Source organism: Salvia splendens, chromosome 6 (assembly GCF_004379255.2).
Source record: "Salvia splendens isolate huo1 chromosome 6, SspV2, whole genome shotgun sequence".
In the NCBI taxonomy this organism is placed as follows: Eukaryota; Viridiplantae; Streptophyta; class Magnoliopsida; order Lamiales; family Lamiaceae; genus Salvia; species Salvia splendens.
This window is the reverse complement of record NC_056037.1, coordinates 4823814-4844025: the sequence shown is the minus strand read 5'-3', so window position 1 is coordinate 4844025 and position 20212 is coordinate 4823814. Positions and strand designations below refer to the sequence as shown.

Below are 20212 nucleotides of genomic sequence, written 5' to 3'. Positions count from 1 at the left end.
ACCTTTGCTGGAGATGTCGACTGAATCCAACAACGCTGCTGCCACCACCACCGCCGCCATTCCCTCCACCATGGCGACCACTGGACCGGTCAACACTTCATCGATTCCCTCGATGATGCCAACCCCCGGCTTCCCAACTGCCTCATCCACCGTCCCTTGGGTTTGGGACAACCCCTTCGGGGCGTCCACTGGTTCCACCTTTGGTGGTTCGGTTGGTTCCACTTTTAGTGGTTCCTTCGGATCCTTTAATGGATCGGGTGTTGGTGCCTTCGGGCTCAATACTGGTGTTGGATCTTCCGGGATCAACACGAATGTGGGGGGCACTATGCCCAACACGAACATGGGGAGCTCTATGCCCAACCAAGTTGTTGGCTCCTTCGGGGGCAACGGAATTGGTTCCTTCAATGGACCAAGTGCGGCACCTATGGCACCAAGAATGATGCCACCCGCCGAGAAGCCACCAAAGTTTGGAGGATCTGACTTCAAGCGGTGGTACCAGAAGATGTTGTTCTACTTGACAACATTGGGCGTCGCCAACTTCCTCACGGAAAACGAGCCGCCAGCGCCAAGTGACCAAGAGACTAGGCTCGAAGTCATGGCGGACTATGAAGCTTGGAGAAAAGGGGATTATCTATGTAAAAATTTTATTTTAAGTGCATTAGATGATAGCCTCTACAATGTATACTCCAATGTAACCACATCTAAACAAATGTGGGAAAGCCTAGAAAAGAAGTATAGCATAGATAATGCTGCAGGCACCGAGAACGTCATAGTAGCCAAATTCAATGACTACAAAATGGTCGATTCTCGTCCTATTATGGAGCAAGTCCAAGAGCTCCAATTGATCATCCACTCCTTAGTGGCTGAATGGATGACCTTGCCCGATAAGTTCCTAAGGTGCACGATCATTGACAAGCTCCCTCCAAGTTGGAAGGACTTCAAGAGTTATCTCAAGCACAAGCGAAAGCAGATGACCCTTGAAGACTTGATCGTGAAGTTGCGCATTGAGGCCGACGTGCGCAAAAGTGATCAAAAGGCTAAGGGCTTCACCCCAAATGAAGCCAAAGCCAACCTGTTGGAGCGGGACGGTCCCTCCAACAAACGCCCTCGCCCAAACCGTCCAAACGACAAAGGGAAGGGAAAGCAGCCTTCAAAGAAGTTTGAAGGCGACTGCTACAAGTGTGGCAAACCAGGCCACTTTGCTAAAGACTGCCGCAGCAAGAAGAAGAAGTCGACAGCCCACGTCATTGAGAAGGAGTTCAAAGACTGGGATGAGAACGACCTCATTGCAGTGGTCACTGAAGAGGTTAACCTTGTTGATAACAAGGGAGGCTGGTACATCGACACCGGCGCTACTGCTCATGTTTGCTCCGACAAGAGCAAGTTTGCCTCCTACACGGCTGTTGAAGGAAGGAAAATCAACATGGGGAATCAAGCATCGTCCGAAATCCTCGGCGTTGGCAACGTGATTCTCATGATGACGTCTGGCGTCACAATCACTTTGAAGGATGTGCTGTATGTCCCGGACATCCGCAAGAACCTAGTGTCAGGATCAATACTAGTTAATAAGGGGTTTAAACTTGTATTTGAGTCTGATAGGTTTGTCTTGTATAAGTTTGGAAAATCCATCGGAAAAGGTTATGTAACCGATGGACTTTTCAAGCTTAGTGTAGCAACTCGCAGTGTTGCAAAGCTATTGGCTAATAATAATAAAGCATCTACTTCCTCTTATTTGACCGAGTCTTCAAATTTGTGACATTATAGATTGGGACATGTAAATTCAAAAGCCATTAAATGATTAGTAAATTTAGATTTACTAAAGGCTAATGAATTAGATATCCAAGATAAATGTGAAATTTGTCTTGAAGCAAAAATGACTAAGTTGCCGTTTCACTCGGTTGAACGAAGCACAAAACCCCTTGAATTAATTCACACGGACGTATGTGATTTAAAGATGGTGCAAACTAGAGGTGGTAAAAAGTACTTTATCACTTTCATAGATGATTGCACAAGATATTGCTACATTTATCTTTTAAGAAGTAAAGATGAAGCAATAGAGGCGTTCAAAAATTATAAGAACGAAGTTGAGAATCAACTTGGTTGTAAAATCAAAATGATTCGAAGCGATAGAGGAGGAGAATATGTAGCCCCGTTTGAGGAGTTATGCAACGCAAGTGGTATAATTCATCAAACAACTGCTCCATATTCACCACAATCTAATAGTGTTGCAGAACGCAAAAATTGAACTCTAAAAGAGATGATGAATGCACTGCTTCTAACTTCAGGATTACCACATAACATGTGGGGGGAAGCTGTCTTGACAGCCAACTATATCCTGAATAAGATCCCTCTCAAAGGAAAAGATGTCACTCCTTATGAGTTGTGGAAGGGAAGGAAGCCATCCTACAAATACCTCAAAGTGTGGGGGTGTTTGGCAAAGGTGATGGTTCCTCCGCCCAAAGAAGTTACAATCGGACCTAAGACGGTTGATTGCATCTTCATTGGATATGCACTTAACAGTAGTGCATATCGATTTGTTGTTCACAAGTCTGAAATATCGACTATCACAGTAGGAACAACAATTGAGTCGAGGAATGCTGTATTTCTCGAAAATACATTTCCTTGCAAAGACAAGGAAAAGGTCTCAACCAATTCTGAGACAAGAATTGAAGAAGCCACTAGTTCTAAACCAGTGGAAGAAGAAGCCACTAGTTCTAAATCAGCAGATGCGGAACCTGAATCGCGCAAGCGTGCAAGGCCCGATCCAAAAGATACAGTACTAAGACGTGGTAATAGAGTCAGAACACCAAAAACTTTTGGTCCTGACTACATTGCTTTCATGTTGGATGAAGAACCAACATCGATAAAAGTAGCCTTTGCTGGCCAAGACGGGTTGCATTGGAGAGAAGCTGTTCAAAGTGAAATTGATTCAATTTTGCTAAACCACACTTGGGTGTTGGTAGATCTACCTGAAGGTGCGAAACCTCTAGGTTGCAAATGGGTACTTAAAAGGAAATTTAAGGCCGATGGAACAGTGGATAAGTATAAAGCTCGATTAGTAGTAAAGGGGTTTTAAACAAAAGGAAGGACATGACTTCTTCGATACCTATTCACCTGTAACAAGGATTACATCTATCCGAGTGCTTCTCGCTATTGCTGCATTGCACAATCTTGAGATTCATCAAATGGATGTAAAGACCGCGTTTCTAAATGGTGAACTAGAAGATGAAATCTATATGGAACAACCCGAAGGGTTTGTAGTACCTGGACAAGAGAAAAAGGTATGCAAGCTAGTAAAATCTCTATATGGATTGAAACAAGCGTCATTGCAGTGGCACTTGAAGTTTGATAATGTGATGTTATCAAATGGGTTTAAAATCAACGAGTGCGACAAATGTGTCTACATCAAGAGCACTAATAACGGTCATGTTATAGTGTGTCTCTACGTTGATGATATGTTAATCTTGGGTAGCAACACTCAAGTAATTAACGATATAAAGGCCATGTTAAAGAGAAACTTTGACATGAAAGACATGGATCTAGCCGATGTAATTCTTGGAATGAAGATTCTAAGAACGAATGATGGAATCATCTTAACACAATCACATTATGTTGAGAAGATATTGAATAAATTCAAAGCCTATGATGGCGCACCGGTTAAGACTCCAATTGAACTCGACGTTCACTTGAGCAAAAACAAAGGCGAGCCCGTTGCACAAGAAGAGTATGCACGGGTGATCGGATGCATTATGTATTTGACTAATTGCACTCGACCTGACATTGCTTGTGCCGTGAACAAGTTGAGTCGTTACACGAGCAATCCAAGCAAAGAGCATTGGAGAGCTCTTGTGAGGGTTTTGAGATATTTAAAACACACTCAAAATCTTGGGCTACACTTCTCGAGATACCCCCCGGTACTTGAAGGGTACTGTGATGCCAATTGAATATCCGATAATAGAGACTCACTTTCAACAAGTGGATATGTCTTTACTATTGGGGGTGGTGCTGTATCGTGGAAATCCACAAAACAGACATGTATAGCCCGATCAACAATGGAATCGGAGTTCATTGCCTTGGATAAGGCTGGTGAGGAAGCCGAGTGGCTTAAGAACTTCCTTGAAGACATTCCATGTTGGTCTAAGCCAGTGCCACCAGTGCTGATCCACTGCGATAGCCAAACGGCTATTGGAAGGGCAAACAATGGTTTCTATAACGGTAAGTCTCGACATATACGTCGACGACATAACACCGTGAGACATTTGATCACAACAGGGGTGATTACAATTGACTATGTGAAGTCAATAGATAATCTAGCGGATCCGCTAACCAAAGGGTTAAACCGTGATCAAATGAATAAGTTGCTAGAGGGAATGTGTTTGAAATCCACAAACTAAAGAATTATCATAGTGGTAACCCAACCATGATGACTGGAGATCCCAAGAACTTGGTTCAAAGGGACAACTAAGCTATGAGAGTTCATGAGAAACACTCAACTATATCTATTCCCTAGAGAGCAATAGAGTGTTAGAGAACTTGCCTAGTGGTAAAGGCTAAGTCTATGACTTTTAATGGTTCTTAAGGATCTCAAAGAGATGGAGTTCTCAAAGAGACCAAGTATGGCAAGGTACTTGACTAAGAATCACCTATGTAAGTGTGAAGTGTGGTCGCTTCATAAAACACACTTATGAATCCAAAGTGGTGTCCAAGACCGCAATGGACACAAAACATGAGAACGGATGAGGTTGAGGTGTTTAAGCGTTAACACCATTGTCTCGGTGCACGCCGTGGGGGATTAGTTCAAAGCATCGCGCTACTAAGCCGCCTGTGTATCCGATGGTGTCGACTATGGAGGGTTCAAAGTCAACAACTACCTATCCTTATGCTTATATACCTCTCGAGGGTTGAGCTTGTGTCTGCATGCATATGCATTCGGCTATTTCCACTCATGTGGGGGATTGTAGAAATCATGGTATTAAATATGCCCGGTCAATGGATTTTGACCAAATAATAAATGTGACGAGACATTTAATTTTGTGAAATTAAATGACATAGCGTCGATCTACATTTTACGTAGATAAATGTAGTATATTCACTTTCTCAAATCCGATTTCCGGTGAGTGAGAAATAGTGGATTAAAGTTGGGCATAATTAGCTTTTATTAAAGCTTGGAGTTGGAGCTTAGGGAATAATTAACTAGTGTTAATTATCCCACATTGGAGGATTAACACATCTTTTAATGTGTATAAATTAAGTGACTTTATGTTACTTAATAATTATAGTGGACCAAGATGGGTGAAAGAGCCCACACGCGCGCGCCGCCGCCGCCGCCGGCCCGCCCGAGCCCGAGCCCGTGCCCGTGCTAGTGCTCGCGGTCACGGGCCGCGGGCCTCGGGCACGATCCCGATCCCGATCTCGATCTTGATCTTGGACTTGGACTTGGATCTTGGCAATTGGTCTTTGGGTGGTCTTTGGGCTTGGGGCTTGGCCCAAACTATTCTTTTTGGACCACCGCCGAGTCAGCAATCCAAGTGGCTTGACACGTCGTCAAGCGAGGCACAGTCACGGCTGCCACGTGAGAAATCCACACGCTCCACACACGGGTGGCACACTCCAGCCACACGCCTGTAACCGACGTCGGTTACGAATTGCCATGATGAGCCTTCAATGGCTGGTTGACCCTGCATGGTGGCTTGGCCTATAAATAGGCTAGCCATACCACTGCATTAGGACACACATACAAGCATTCTGCATCATAAGCTCTCTCCCTCTCTCTGCATTGTTTTCTGTCGAAGCTCTGCCCTCTCCTCCATCCCGTTCGCCGGAGCTCTACTGATTGCGGTGCTGCATCAATAGAGACGTAGCCGTTTTACCTTTGGGGACGACACGCCAAACCGAAGAGCACTACCGGGGCGTATCTCGTCTTGCGGGAAGAGGCCTCCTCGACTCGGCTAATCATACTGGTTTAGTAGTTTCGATTCTACGTTGTAATTTCTAAAGTTCAGTTCCTTCTTTTCCTTTCTTTTGGGTTGTATTACGCCCGGTTTTTGTTATCTCTTGTAATCCCCATAAACCAACAAACTACTCTTCGAGCGAAGGAGGTCCGGCGATCGACCTCAACGTGACGGATGACGACGTCTTCTGCTCCTCTCCTAGCATTCAGAGCCGCCCGATTGGAACAAAGGCGACAAAGAGGAAAGCAAAGGGGAAGACAGCTGCGAGCAACTCCGCTATGGTGCCACCGCTGACCAATCCGTCTCTGGATAAGATGTCCGACACTTTGTCGGAGATGAGTAATACATGGCGGATGAGCCAGCTGACGGAGTTGACATCGAGGGATACATCGAAGATGTCGGAGGACGATCTCGAGTTGCACCGTGTGATGATCGCCTACCTTCGCGCCCAAATGAAGAAGTAGTGGTTGTTGCCCGGGTTTCTAGTATTTTGAATTTGCTTCGTCTAGTAATGTAATGTTAATTTCTAATGAACAATGCATTTTCCCGGTTTCAATTGTTCAACGAATTGCGTTTACGAGTTAAATATGTTGAAGTTGTGAATAGTGTCATTTATTAGTTGCGGCCTACAGGGTTACAGCAGTTGGGGCCTGGGCCGCAACTGTAAAGGAATGATGACGTGGAGGGGACTTGGGGCCGGAAATAGGGACGGGGTTATTGATGCCCTAACCGCACAACGTAATAATCTAACAATATTCTACCCCAGTAGCCGCATCACAACAAAAAAACTCAAAAGACAAAAAAAGTAAATAAAAAAACAGTACATATGTAATATCTCCACATCAGTGGTACTGTACATTTAATTTGGGTTTTAAATTTTTTAAATTACCAATAAATGAAGTGGGTCATGACTATAAATCAATGATCATATTTATCCACGTTTGACCATTAGGAGACCTTACTTAGTTACTACATGACACCCAATACATCTAAATATATAAATAAAATAATAAGTTGCGTGGATCTGAAAACATGACGAGTATAAAAATAATATTACCAAGTTTTATCTGTGTTTGTAATTGCAAGCACAAATCCCAAATGACTGGTTGAAAGAAGATATGTTCAACGTCCATTCTTGAAGTGTAAATCAATGACCTCACGTGAAACCTCAACTCTCTCGAGTTCTATTGAATTAAAGTGTGAATTATCCATTTTTGAAGTCAACTATTTCGTCTTCCGAATACTCTAATCAACTCTAACATGTATTCAAGAGGTAGCTAATCAATTGAATATAGAAAGCGCAAGGATAAATCAAGTAACTACAAGAGCTAACAAGGAAAATCAATCGAATATCTTCACCAAAAATTCCACAATTGATGTTTAACTCATAGACAAGTAAAAACTACAAATAAAGTATGAGACATGAAAGAAATTGATAAAACCCAAGGTTGAATCTTCAATCTTCAGTCTTCTCTTGCATGGATCTACAGAACTCCGCTCCAATGGAAGATGGATGAATTTAAGGGTGGAATATGGAAGGGAAGAAGTGTAGAGAGGGAGAAGGATTGGAGGCTCTGAGATAAAGATTATGAATTAGGTTCAGAGGTATTTATAGGCTGAAAAAAGGTTTATTTTTGATAAATTTCGTGCCCTACAAGAAATAGGAGAGATTTGGCTTCACAACATAATAATTTCTTTTCTTTCGTGAATTTCCGCATAAATTCCTGTCAGCTTTGACTGCACTGCGCAACGTTCGTAGAATTGTTATAACTTTCTCCACAGAACTCCGATTGAGACATGCAAGATATCCACGCGAAGCTCTTTCGAGGATGAAGAGAATGGCATGTAGTAAGCACTGACTGGACTTCAAAATGGCTGGCAGAATGGGCTCGAACAGAGGCTGCTGCACTTTGGCCTTTTTTCACCTTTTTTTTTTATCTTTTTCTATCATTTATCAACAAACACGTAAAAAATACCAAATGTACAACATATGTAATTTAAGAACATAATTTCCATGATTGACATTTAAAACAAGTCAAATCTAGTCCTTAAAAACATGCAAAATCTGTGTTTGTCACGGGGTCTCAACCTCCTGCGAGGCAAACTCTTGTGGCCCGCTGCCCGAACCGCCCTCACCAGAAGAGTATTGGCAACTCGCCGTGTGCTTTGAGCGCTTCGAGGTCGAGCTCGTGCTGGACTGCACATCGCCGGCCCACCTTTCCTCGTCCTTGACGACCTCCCAAACATCGACATATTTGAATTATTTGTTGGTGTCGTCGAAGTAGACCCGCAAAGCCGACCTCAGAATGTCGGCTCCCATGGCTCCGCTTTGGTAATGAGCCGCTTCATTCTTATGGATGGCGCAGAATCGTTTGACATCTCTGTCAACTCGGTCAAAGTGAGCGCAGAGCATCTTATATATGCGGCGGCAGGACCTCTTCGGCTTAATCTGGTGGTAGGCCTCGGTGAACTTTTCCCAGAAGCACTTCCGAGGTTGTTGATTCCCGACGATAGGATCGTACGAGACGCTGATCCATGCGTTGTACACCGCCAGCGCTTCTTTGGGGCTGTACGGATGCCGGCCTAGATCCTCCTCCTCCTCTTCCGCCTCCGCCCTGGAGCCTCCCCCGCCTCGGCCTTCTTCCGAGTGGGTTCAACGGAATAATCTTTCAGAATCTGGGATAATCCTTGCGAATACCGCGGGGCGGAGGGACGGGCTTATGCATCCACGTCAAAATTGGGTGGTTGGTACCCCCGGCGCCGACGAACCGAAACCACCCAATGTGTTGTACATGCTCTCCCAGTCGCTGAACGCGTTGAAATCCCACCCGACGGAGCCGCCACCGCCGGAGGTTCCGTCGCCGGACATTTTGTGATGAGTGTTAGATGAAAATTGGAGAGGAAATGAAGATGATTTTGGAAGAATAGATGTGTAGTTGTGTGTGAAATGAGGATGAATTAGGAGTATTTATAAAGTAAAAAAATAAAAATAAATAAAAATAATGTAAAACGACTATAAACGGCAATATTACCGTTTTCCACTTTTTAATTTAATTTTTTTTCAAAATGATTTATTGCGTCAGCGTGACGATGCCCACTCGCGGGCCGGCGAGTGGGTGTCAAGCATGGCGCCGGGGTCGCCACGTCGCTTCGGCGCGTGGCGAGATGTCTCGCCATTCGTCACGCTGTGACAGAACACGGAACGAGCTGAGGACGAGATGGGGCGCCGCAACGCGTCACGCCGCCGTTTCGTTCATTCGTGAAGATATACGAGGCGACGTGGCGAGACGTCTCGCCATTCGTCACACCGTGACGGAACACGGAACGAACTGGGGACGAGACGGGGCGCCGCAACGCATCACGCCGCCGTTTCGTTCCTTCGTGATGGTATACGGACCACCCGCGTGACGCGTTGCGGGTGGCCTAAGAGCATCTGTGATGCGCTGCGCCGGGCCGCAAGTCGCGAGTCCGGCCCGTCCCATGCATTACACGGAGGCGAGTCACGGCCCAGGCCGGTCTCGGGGCCGCGTTCCCGGCCTGGCGAGCGTCCCGCGTCCCGGCCTGGGACGGCGTTGCACGGTGATGGGCCCCAAGTCGCATGTCCCGGCCCAGCGTTACACGCTCTTCGGGCCGGGCCGCAAGTCCAATTATTTTTTTTAATTCGATGTCTATAAATACGAGCCTTTGTTGTGCATCAATCTTACGTGCATTCCATTTCAATCCCGCATTCCATTTCAATCCTCTATTATACCCTTTGTTTCGGCGTCAATGGATTGGTTCAACAGCGATGAACGTGAGATGGACGAGTTCGTTAACTCGAACAATTGGTACATACCGGGGTCGCAACCAACGCAACCACAGCCTAGTCTGGGAGTCGGTAGCAACGTTGATGTAACATCGCCGGTCAACACCGATGGAGCCCGCTCAAGAGCGGGGCAAGGGCAAGGTCGGCGAGGAGGATGGGCCGAAGAAGTACAATCCGAAAGAGACAATGTGGCTTACGAGGAACTACATCGACATCGCCGAGGATCCTATCATCGGCAACCAACAAACCAGCAAGGTTTTTTGGGAGCGGATTGCTGAGAAGTATAACGCTGGCTGTCCTAAAGGGTCGATCGAGCGTAGCTACGTGAAGCTGCGCAAGCATTGGGGCCGGGTCCAGGCGGATATGAGCAAGTGGAACAAAAAGTGGGCCAACGTAGTCCGGATGTGGCCGAGCGGGCACAGCGAGGCGGACCTCGTCGAGAAGGCGAAGGATGTGTTCTTTGCTGACGGGAAGAAGGCCTTCAAGTACTTCAAAGTTTGGAACCTCGTCGAGAAGAGTCCGAAGTACATCAGCGGTGCCGAGCCGACGGCAACTGGGGTGGCGAAGAGAACCAAAGTTTCCGCCTCCGGAAACTACTCTTTGAGCGAAGGAGGTCCGGCAATCGACCTCAACGTGACGGATGACGACGTCTTCTGCTCCTCTCCTAGCATTCAGAGCCGCCCGATTGGAACAAAGGCGACAAAGAGGAAAGCAAAGGGGAAGGCAGCTGCGAGCAACTCCGCTATGGTGCCACCGCCGACCAATTTGTCTCTGGATAAGATGTCTGACACTTTGTCGGAGATGAGTATTACATGGCGGATGAGCCAGCTGACGGAGTTGACATCGAGGGATACATCGAAGATGTCGGAGGACGATCTCGAGTTGCACCGTGAGATGATCGCCTACCTTCGCGCCCAAATGAAGAAGTAGTGGTTGTGGCCCGGGTTTCTAGTATTTTAAATTTGCTTCGTCTAGTAATGTAATGTTAATTTATAATGAACAATGTATTTTTCCGGTTTCAATTGTTCAACGAATTGCGTTTACGAGTTAAATATGTTGAAGTTGTGAATAGTGTCATTTATTAGTTGCGGCCTGCAAGGTTACAGCAGTTGGGGTCTGGGCCGCAACTGTAAAGGAATGATGACGTAGAGGGGACTGGGGGCAGGAAATGGGAACGGGGTTATTGATGCCCTAACAGCACAACGTAATAATCTAACAATATTCTACTCACCCAAGTAGCCGCATCACAAAAAAAAACCTCAAAAGACAAAAAAGTAAATAAAAAAACAGTACATATGTAATATCTCCACATCAGTGGTACTGTACATTTAATTTGGGTTTTAAATTTTTTAAATTACCAATAAATGAAGTGGGTCATGACTATTAATCAATGATCATATTTATCCACGTTTGACCATTAGGAGACCTTACTTAGTTACTACATGACACCCAATACATCTAAATATATAAATAAAATAGATGATAAGTTGCGTGGATCTGAAAACATGACGAGTATAAAAATAATATTACCAAGTTTTATCTGTGTTTGTAATTGCAAGCACAAATCCCAAATGACTGGTTGAAAGAAGATATGTTCAACGTCCATTTCCTCATCTATATCAATATTATATGATAGGAAATGGGCCCTATTACTCTTGTTTAAATAGATAAACCTTCCAAATTATACTTCATATTATTATCAGGAAACGACCCTACATTCAGGCCTTTGAGCCTATGATCACTTTGATAACATTTAAGTATATTATTGTAATTTTGTATTTTCTTGATTAATGTTTTAAAATATAGTAATATTTGGGAATTTGAAAAAATTAACTTATGTGTAGTAAAAATAAATATTATTTTTTAGAATTTGGCATAGCCCAAATTTCTCCAGAGTTCGACATAGCATAGTCTAAATTTGGTTACCTAACAACTAAATACTCTTAAGTTTGATGTAAAATTTAAAAATATCTCCGAAAAGAATGATAAATTGTAGTTATAAAACTTTACTTTTTCCTTTTGTTTGTGGAAGTTGAATTTATATCTCACATATTATTAGAAATGTATAGTCGATATATTTTTGTTTTTACATTGAATTTCACATCTGAAAAAGTAAGTTATTGATGAATCAAAATATTGATTAAAATTTTAAATTATAAAATATTAAATGGACATGTTTTCCTAGAAAAATTTGGTTGAAAACCAAAATTTTAGATCTATTTATATGAAATTGTTTCCTAATATACAATTTTTGTATTTAAAAAAATTATAAATTTAACTTGAACTCCATTTTAATTTTAATAGAAACTTTACCATAAACTACTATGAAATGTCTTTTCAGCCGCAACGTGAAATGTACGGCATCTGATACTATAGTATTATGAACCACTCATTTTCAAAGATGTAAAATACTAGTATAGTATACTCGTATTTATTTATTATTAGTAGTATTTATAAAACTGCATTTATCAACCTTGTTATGATGCAAGCAATATACTAGTACATAAAGTTTCTATTAAAAATAGTCACTCACCATTTTAAAATTTATTAAAATTTTAAGGGATGACTCATTTCTAATATGGTATCAGAGCAGGCTCAAATCCACGATCAATTTTATATTTTTATCTCTTCTCCTGAATACCACATGATGGAAATCCAATGTTAATAGTAGTTTCTAATCCACACCGCCACACGTGTACGAGAGATGCAATTTTGCTCATCCTCATCCATTTATTTCAAATCTAATTATCCAAAAAAATAGAAATATCCGCAGTCTTTATTTTCTACTTCAAATGAAGAAACGACACGTAAGTAGATAGGATCACATCAAGAATCCGATGTTATAACTTAACAATTGTCCAAAATAACTTCAATGTGAAAGAGGTAATACTCTGTAGTATTTATTAAATTGCTCCAAATGTTAGTAGATTGCTGAATCCCAGAACAGAATGGTTAGCAACAGTCAGTCAAATAAATAAAATTTCATATCACCACGTATTTTGGTTGGTCGCAACTGCAACTCCCTTTCTACCCCAATCTCACCAAATTAAATCCTTTTTCTCTTTCTTATAAAACTATAGATAAAAAATATTGGTATTTTACAATAAATTTTTTTTGTTTTCTATATATATGAGTCGACTTTCAAAGCATGTAGCATAAATTACTTGTACTATTCAATTTATTCATATGGATAAGTGTAGTACTCATCAGAAGCATCCCACAACTCAAAATGGTTCTCTCTCCTTCTTTCTTTCTTTTTTTTCTTTAATTCTTTCTCTCTCAAAATCTTGATTTGTTGATGCAGAAGCAAGCAGTGTTGAGTGGGAATTCATAAAGATGACAGAGCAAGAAGAAGATATGATATGCAGAATGCACAAGCTTGTGGGAGACAAGTAAGAGGTCTAATTATTTATATCATATTAATTATATTATTAAAAGGTGCTGTTTTTGTAATACGAAGGTGATTAATTATGATGGTATTTTGTTAATTAGGTGGGATTTAATAGCAGGAAGAGTTCCAGGCAGAAGTGCAAGAGAGATTGAAAGATTTTGGTTGATGAGAATTAATGGTGGTGGAAAGAACAAAGAAGACAAAATTATTGATCGGGCCCCACCGCTCCACGTATTCGACTAAGAATTAATAGTATAGTTGTAGCTCTACTCTATTTATAATATAGTACTATTTGTTATTGTATTAAATACTCGGTAAACGTCGTCTATTTTGTTAAAGCATTCTCATCCGTGCTCTTCCATTTTTATTATTTTTTATCCACTGCTCATAAGAGCACAACACCCACATCCATGCTCTTCCGCAAGGACATGCTCAAGGGTCTCACAATTCTATTATTCAATTTAAATAAAAATATTTTCACAATATTAAAATATATAAAAATATCCGGATTACTATTACAAATAAAAAAAATAAAAAATTACATAATTAAAATACTAAAAATTTAAAATTACATAATTAAAATCATAAAAAATAAAAAATACATAATTAAAGGCTAAAAAATACCCTCGTGGAAGACTGTTCCTCGGGCCCTATCCCCAATGTTCTTCAGAGACCCCGTATCATTGCCAAATGTGAATAAAGTTGCTCGGGGGTCATATTTGACCTATCGGCCAAATCAAGTTGGACGGATGATCGTCGGAGTCCGACATTTTTTTTGTAAGTAAGAGTGAAAGATTGAGAATTGATAAGAGACGATGAGAGAATTTAGATGAGAATTGTGTAGTGTGGTGTGAAATTTTTGGTGTGAAAGTGTGAGTATTTATAGATGAAAATGTGAATTTTGGGGGGAAAATTGAAAAATAAATTAAAAGTGGGGAGAAAACGAATATAATTTATTGGGAAGTGAAAAATATTTTTTTATTTAATTCAATTTTTTTTAAATTAAATCCGATTTTTTTTTTAAAAAAAAAAGAAAAATGAAATGTCGTTGGCTAATCAGGCACCGCCACGTCAGCTGCTCAGCAGCACGGACGTGCTCGATGCATCGAGCAGCGCCGTGCCAGCGGCAAGAGCACAGCGGCGAGCAGAGGTTAGCCGCTCCAGCGGCACGGACGTCGTCCTTGCCAGCGAGCACCGTTGCAGATGCTCTTAGATGGAGTATTTTATATTATTAGTTGGTTGACAAAAATAGTGTTTTGTTATTCTATTGTTGTTTGTAATTGTGTACTACGAGACAGGGACAGATCTAGCTACCGGTTAGCATGGGCAAATGCCCCACCTCAAATTTCATCACATACACATAAACTATACATGTAAAATATACTTGTTTTAATTTCTCACTAATTGCCCCTCTTAAATCTCTTAAATTCTTGGATCGGTCCCTGCTACAAGACAATCACTTGATTAATAGAGCTGACCCTATGCCCTACACGAAAAGAAAAAAAAAATACAATGTTTAATTACTGGGATTTCTGAATCACTTTATTGATAATGTCACTATCATGAACAACAAAGAGGATATTCGAGATAGGGCAGAGAGAGTAAAAGAGCCGAGTCAAGCCTGAAGCATGCAACAGGGAGAGGGCAAGAGAGGCGGAACGTAGAAAAAAGGCATTTGAGAGAGTGTGAGTTTGACCATCGATGATTTTGAATTGAAAACGTAAAGCCTATAATATCTACTATTATTTTGATAGAAATATTATGACACTAGTATTTGTTTTACGAATTTGGGAGACCCCAAATTTAAGAGTTATGGGCAAAGCCTATAATATTGTGTAAGGCCCGGCCCGGCCCGGCCCGGCTGGTAGATGTATTCTACTGATTTAATTAATTGAGTTCGTGAGCATAGTTTTCAAATCCAATTTTATTGATATTTTCAATGGGATATTTGATGATATGATAGTACATTAGATATTTTAATGCAGGGGCATATGATGTAAATTGATGTCTCGTGATACTTCTTTTTCTTAACATTTACATCTACTGATTTAATTAATTGAGTTCGTGAGCATAGTTTTCAAATCCAATTTTATTGATATTTTCAATGGGATATTTGATGATATGATAGTACATTAGATATTTTAATGCAGGGGCATATGATGTAAATTGATGTCTCGTGATACTTCTTTTTCTTAACATTTGAATTGGTTGGATATTTTAATGCAAGGGCATACCCATACGGTTGCAGTTTACGTTATAATTTACATGCATTTTTTATTTTCCTACTCCATAAGAGTAGTAGTAATATATCCAAATGCTGATTACTGTGTACTATCTATTGTCAATCATTTGTATCCACCGAATATGTGCATTAATTTTCATTTTTAATCAATCTCGTAAAATGTTACGGTTTAATTTAGTTTGTTTTTGCAAATCAGAGCTAACACCGCCGCTGCCACTCCTTCTCCTGTGATATTCGAACCGACTGCCTAAAAACTTAGCTAATATTCCTTCACACTAATTTGGTATTATGATTTTTTATAAAAAATAAGACACAGTATCATTTGATAAAAATAATAGTATTAGTTGGGCATACGAGTGTTATAATTTGGGCCTAAATGAAATAATTTGAGGTAATAAAGAGAGAAAGCCCAAATAGAAAAAGCTTTGGATAACTCTCCATCGTCCGCGCCGGAGTTCTCCAACGCCAGCCGGCCACGCCTCTGTCTCTCCCCCTATTCAGCCCTCCTTCTGCATTCTCCATGAAGAAATATTGATAAGCTTGAAGCTCCACACCTATTGCGAAAAATTGGTAAGAATTTTTTATATAATATTACTATTCCTCTTGTATTCTAGTAACATTGAATTGAAAGATTAAAGTAGTAAAAAATTGTTCTTGAACTGGGGGGCGAGAATTTATGACTTGAATTGGGGTTACTTCACAGTAATTGGCTTTATGTAATGCTCAAACAATTTGCTTTGAATTTATGGCTTGAATTGGGGGTTTTCATACTAGTAATTTGGGTATTATGAGCTCAGATTGGGATTCATGACTATAAAATTGTGCAAGAGTTGGAATTGTGACTTCTCCAAAAATTCATAAGTCTTGACTATAAATTTCATGTTTATAAATTCATGCAATGCCGAAGGAGTCAGTCTTTTGCCCAACACATCAACTTTTTTCCCGCCTAAAAACTTGTCTTATGTACTATAACATATATATATTGTTAGATTGTCAGATTGGAAGGGAACGAGTTTGAGCTGGGAAGATGGAGTCAATAGTGAAAAAATATCAGAGACAATTCCGGAAAATTAAGGATGAAACTAGCCGATGGGAAGAGCTTCAGTCTCGACTTATTTCCCAATTTTCTAATGCATCTTCCATCATCCAGAGGCTTCAGGTACCATTCTCTTCACTTCAAGTATTTAATTGTTGGATTTCTGGAAATGTTTATTGATTAATTGATATTTTAGGAGATCCAAAATTTGCAAAACTATGGAACTTTGAGATTTGTTGAGGGCATAGAAGGTTTTGTGCTGGGAAAGCAGATGGATTCCTTTCAAACTATCCTCCTCTCCATCAACAACACTATGTAGTGCCATCTATTTATTTTGTTACTGATTTCTCTTTTATTTTCTTATTAAGCTGTTTTTGCATGTGTGTGTTAATTATTATTATCTATATTTATGTTTGTTGTTGGTTTAAAATGGAAATCACTTGATAAGAAACAAAACTTTGCAATCATATACTATAATGTGTATTGTTTTGTATATTGAAAGAAATATATGAAGGAATTTGTTGGCACTTTGCAGATGCTTCTTGATTGTAATAACTTACACATAGGTTCTGCTGTTGTGCTGCATTTTGTGATTCTTTATTAACATTGCATTTTCCTTGATAAGTGGAGTGAGGAAGTTGGTTAAAATTGCAAGGAATGGTCGGTCTAAAGGGTAAATTTTTGTTTAGGAAAGAATTTGGTGGGATTGTTTCTTCCGTTGAGAAGGTGGTTCGTGATAGCAAGCAGCTTCCGAAAGTGGGGTCTGCCCAGATGAATGCAAAACAACTGAAGCAACAGATTGGAGTAAAACCAACTCTTGCAGATTGCATAGAAGGACTTAGACTTCTTGAAGAAATGCATCGATCAGAGTAAGGATGTCGCAGTTCTATCTACCAGTAATGTTGTTTCATTTGTCTACCTTCTTTTCCCAAAAAGTTGAAAATCAGGCCAGCCTTGAGCATACATGGATCAATTTCTTATGCTTTGAATTTAAGTTAGTTAAATTTCTGTTGTAGCTGAAGTTGTAGATTGTTCTTATAATTATTTCCAGTATGAGACATGTTGTGAGAGATTAATGCTATTAATAGTTAGCTTCAGTATTGTAGACGTTCGACTGGTGCTGTAAAATTGACATAATTGCCGTTTGGATAGTAGTAGTTTCACATGCTATCTCGTACAATCTTTAATGAATTATACTTAAAGGTAGGCTCTGATTTTTCTCATGATGCCTAGTCTTATGTTTAGGGAATGCATTAACCAATTACTTTCCATGAAAAGAAAAGTGTCTCTGAACTTATTTTGGGTGTTTGATGGTGCAGAAATTTGACCTATTAATTGTAACTCATTCTTTTTCATCAGGTACCTTCTTAAATTATCTCTGGTATCTGCGCTCCCCGCCCTTGCTCTGAAACCCAGGTTAATGCTCGTCTAAATACCATCTAGCAAGAACCTATGCCTCCTTCCATGGCCTTCTGGAATGATGGTATAGTAGTGTCTTTAGTTTGGAGTATGTCATTGGAAACAATTAAGTATGCTTTTTTTTATACCCGGTCCTATCAATTATGACTATGTTGGTTCAGACAAGCTAGATTCTTGATTTATGCAAATGAAGAATCAACTTAAATCAAACCTCTGATCATTGATATCATGCTTTGTTGTTGACTCTCTCTGCGACTTTTACTCCTTGTACGATTTAGTAAGTGTAATTCCTTGATCAAACAAGTTGACTTCAGGAAGTTTGCATCCGGTCTTTAGTCTTTAACTTTGCTGCTTTTTATTGATCGTTTTAGTCTAAGAATGATACGTTCTTTGTTCATGCCATGTGTTTGCTTTCATTATTTGCTCTTTAAAAATGGTACTGTGATGCTTATAAAAATTTGCGCTCTTTCACTTCTGATGAGTTCATTGGTAGATTTATCTTTTCAGTGCAAGTGGTGACTTAGAGGCACTTCAACAGCTTTTGGTAGATCAACCTAATATCCCCCGAGACGAAGGTAATTGAACTTTCTAGCAGAAGCATTTGTAAATTCTTAAAATTAGAATTTTCATTGCATAGCATGGGTTCAAATGTTCATAAGCTTAACTAATATTGTAGAGTTTGATATTCAATCACCAGTTTTTTGATTTCTCTCTTGCAGTCCAATATGTTTATGACATTATATTTGCCGAAGAAATTTCATGAAGTGCTCTACATGGTAATGTCGAACTCCCAAGAAGGAAAGTTTGAGGGCCTTGAGCATTCACAACTTACGGAAATGGTGAAAGAAGCGTTACTGAATGCTCCACGTCCCAATTAAAGCAAGGCAAATATTGCCAAACCCCGGAGCTGTGACTTGTGATTTCATATCATCGAGAGCCCACGGTTGATTTTTCTTAAATGGATTTGGATTTTCTTATACAAAGTTAGAAAGTTGGAAACTTTCTTCCCATCAAGTTTGGAGATTTTTTCAAGTTTTAAATGTATTGGAGGAAGGTAAAATTTATGAAATTTGATTTCTTACAAGATTTGCATATGTAATTGGTGATCAAAGTTGTCAGCTTGAGTTTTGTTTTTGAACTGGAACTAGAACTAGAACTAGAACTAGAACTAGAACTGTCCCTTGTAAAAATCGTTGGTCACAGGAGAGTAGTAAATAAATGGAAAGAAATTTGAACACACGAGTAATTGCAAATTTGGTAGCAAAAAAATGTGCTGAATCCAACATTTGATTTTTGGTCCAACTTGATTTAGTTTGAAAATTAATTGCATACTCATCCTTATCTCTACTGATAAGTATGGTTATTTTTATTTAATTTGTAGACTATTTAATGCATACAAGTGGAATAACTTAGATGTCACAATCGAATAGTCGATAATGATATCAAATTTGTCACATAGAGAAAAATAACAAAAGAGAAAAAAAGTGGCAATTGTACGACCGGTAATTAGTACCGTGTCTTACAATTATTATTGGACCTAGTCATATATGGAAGCCAAAATTTGTACGCGTTTTATTTATAATGATTACTGCTTTTGATAACAGCTTCATTTTCTGAAAATCACGTTACATGCATTTTGATTTTCAAACTAACGACTTGCCTTTTGTCACCTTTTTATTTATTTTTATACTGAAAACCCTTTTTCCGTAGCATTGCTATTCTTGGGTTTGTTTGATTCGGTACCACTCGTTTATTTTTTTAAAACGAGTGCAGAAAACAAACTACCTAACTATCGCGGAACGGAGGAAGTAGTAGTATACTACTACTAATAATAATAATTATAAATTGGTATGTCATCCAATTCAGTTGAAATCACAAGCTACATACGTTAAATTCACGTTATGTATGTTCAGTCAAGACAATAAGCTAGTATTTTCTTTTCCTTAAAAAAATTCGCATGGACTTGTAGAAATGTGCAACGCACGTAAAAATATTCGATTTAATTAATAAATATAAATATAAAAATCTAGTGATAAATTATATTCCCTTCGTCTTTTATATCACTTTGAGTTCAACGTAGATTTTAATAAATGTTTAGTTGCTACTATATTTTTTAGTGTAGGAATGATCTCATCTTTGACAGGTGAATAAGTGTGAGTTAGGAAATATAGTACTACTGAATTTTTTATAAAAAGTTGCCATTCAGTCCCGGAAGTTCAAACTTTATTTGAGATGAATTTTAAAAAATGTGTATAAAATAATGGAGGAAAAAGTTTGTGAAATATGAGTATATATCCCTTTTATATACTCTTGTAAATTGTGAGTGAAATGAGTTACTAGAATATAAGACTTATTTTTATTTATAGTA

General features: G+C 39.7%; 2 protein-coding genes across 4 annotated transcripts; both read left to right on the top strand.

Moving 5' to 3' along the window:
* Nucleotides 1-12683: 12683 nt before the first annotated feature.
* On the top strand, nucleotides 12684-13485 carry LOC121806750 (MYB-like transcription factor ETC3). The gene is made up of 3 exons (XM_042206884.1): nucleotides 12684-12988; nucleotides 13061-13148; nucleotides 13249-13485. Exons 1-3 carry the CDS (start codon nucleotides 12943-12945, stop codon nucleotides 13388-13390), a joined length of 276 nt encoding a protein of 91 aa, XP_042062818.1. The 5' UTR covers nucleotides 12684-12942; the 3' UTR covers nucleotides 13391-13485.
* A 1937-nt stretch (nucleotides 13486-15422) lies between these two features.
* On the top strand, nucleotides 15423-18928 carry LOC121809410 (uncharacterized protein At5g43822-like). Of its 3 annotated transcripts, none has more exons than XR_006052262.1 (7): nucleotides 15423-15959; nucleotides 16379-16548; nucleotides 16622-16740; nucleotides 17115-17294; nucleotides 17785-17841; nucleotides 18338-18419; nucleotides 18564-18928. XR_006052262.1 is itself a non-coding variant. In XM_042210015.1 (7 exons), exons 2-7 carry the CDS (start codon nucleotides 16417-16419, stop codon nucleotides 18605-18607), a joined length of 600 nt encoding a protein of 199 aa, XP_042065949.1. In that variant the 5' UTR covers nucleotides 15429-15959; nucleotides 16379-16416; the 3' UTR covers nucleotides 18608-18928. The 3 variants fall into 3 exon arrangements, 1 of the variants encoding a protein (XP_042065949.1); XR_006052263.1 differs by having other exon boundaries at nucleotides 15424-15959; nucleotides 17785-17908; nucleotides 18564-18601; XM_042210015.1 differs by having other exon boundaries at nucleotides 15429-15959; nucleotides 18352-18419.
* The last annotated feature ends 1284 nt before the right edge of the window (nucleotides 18929-20212 follow it).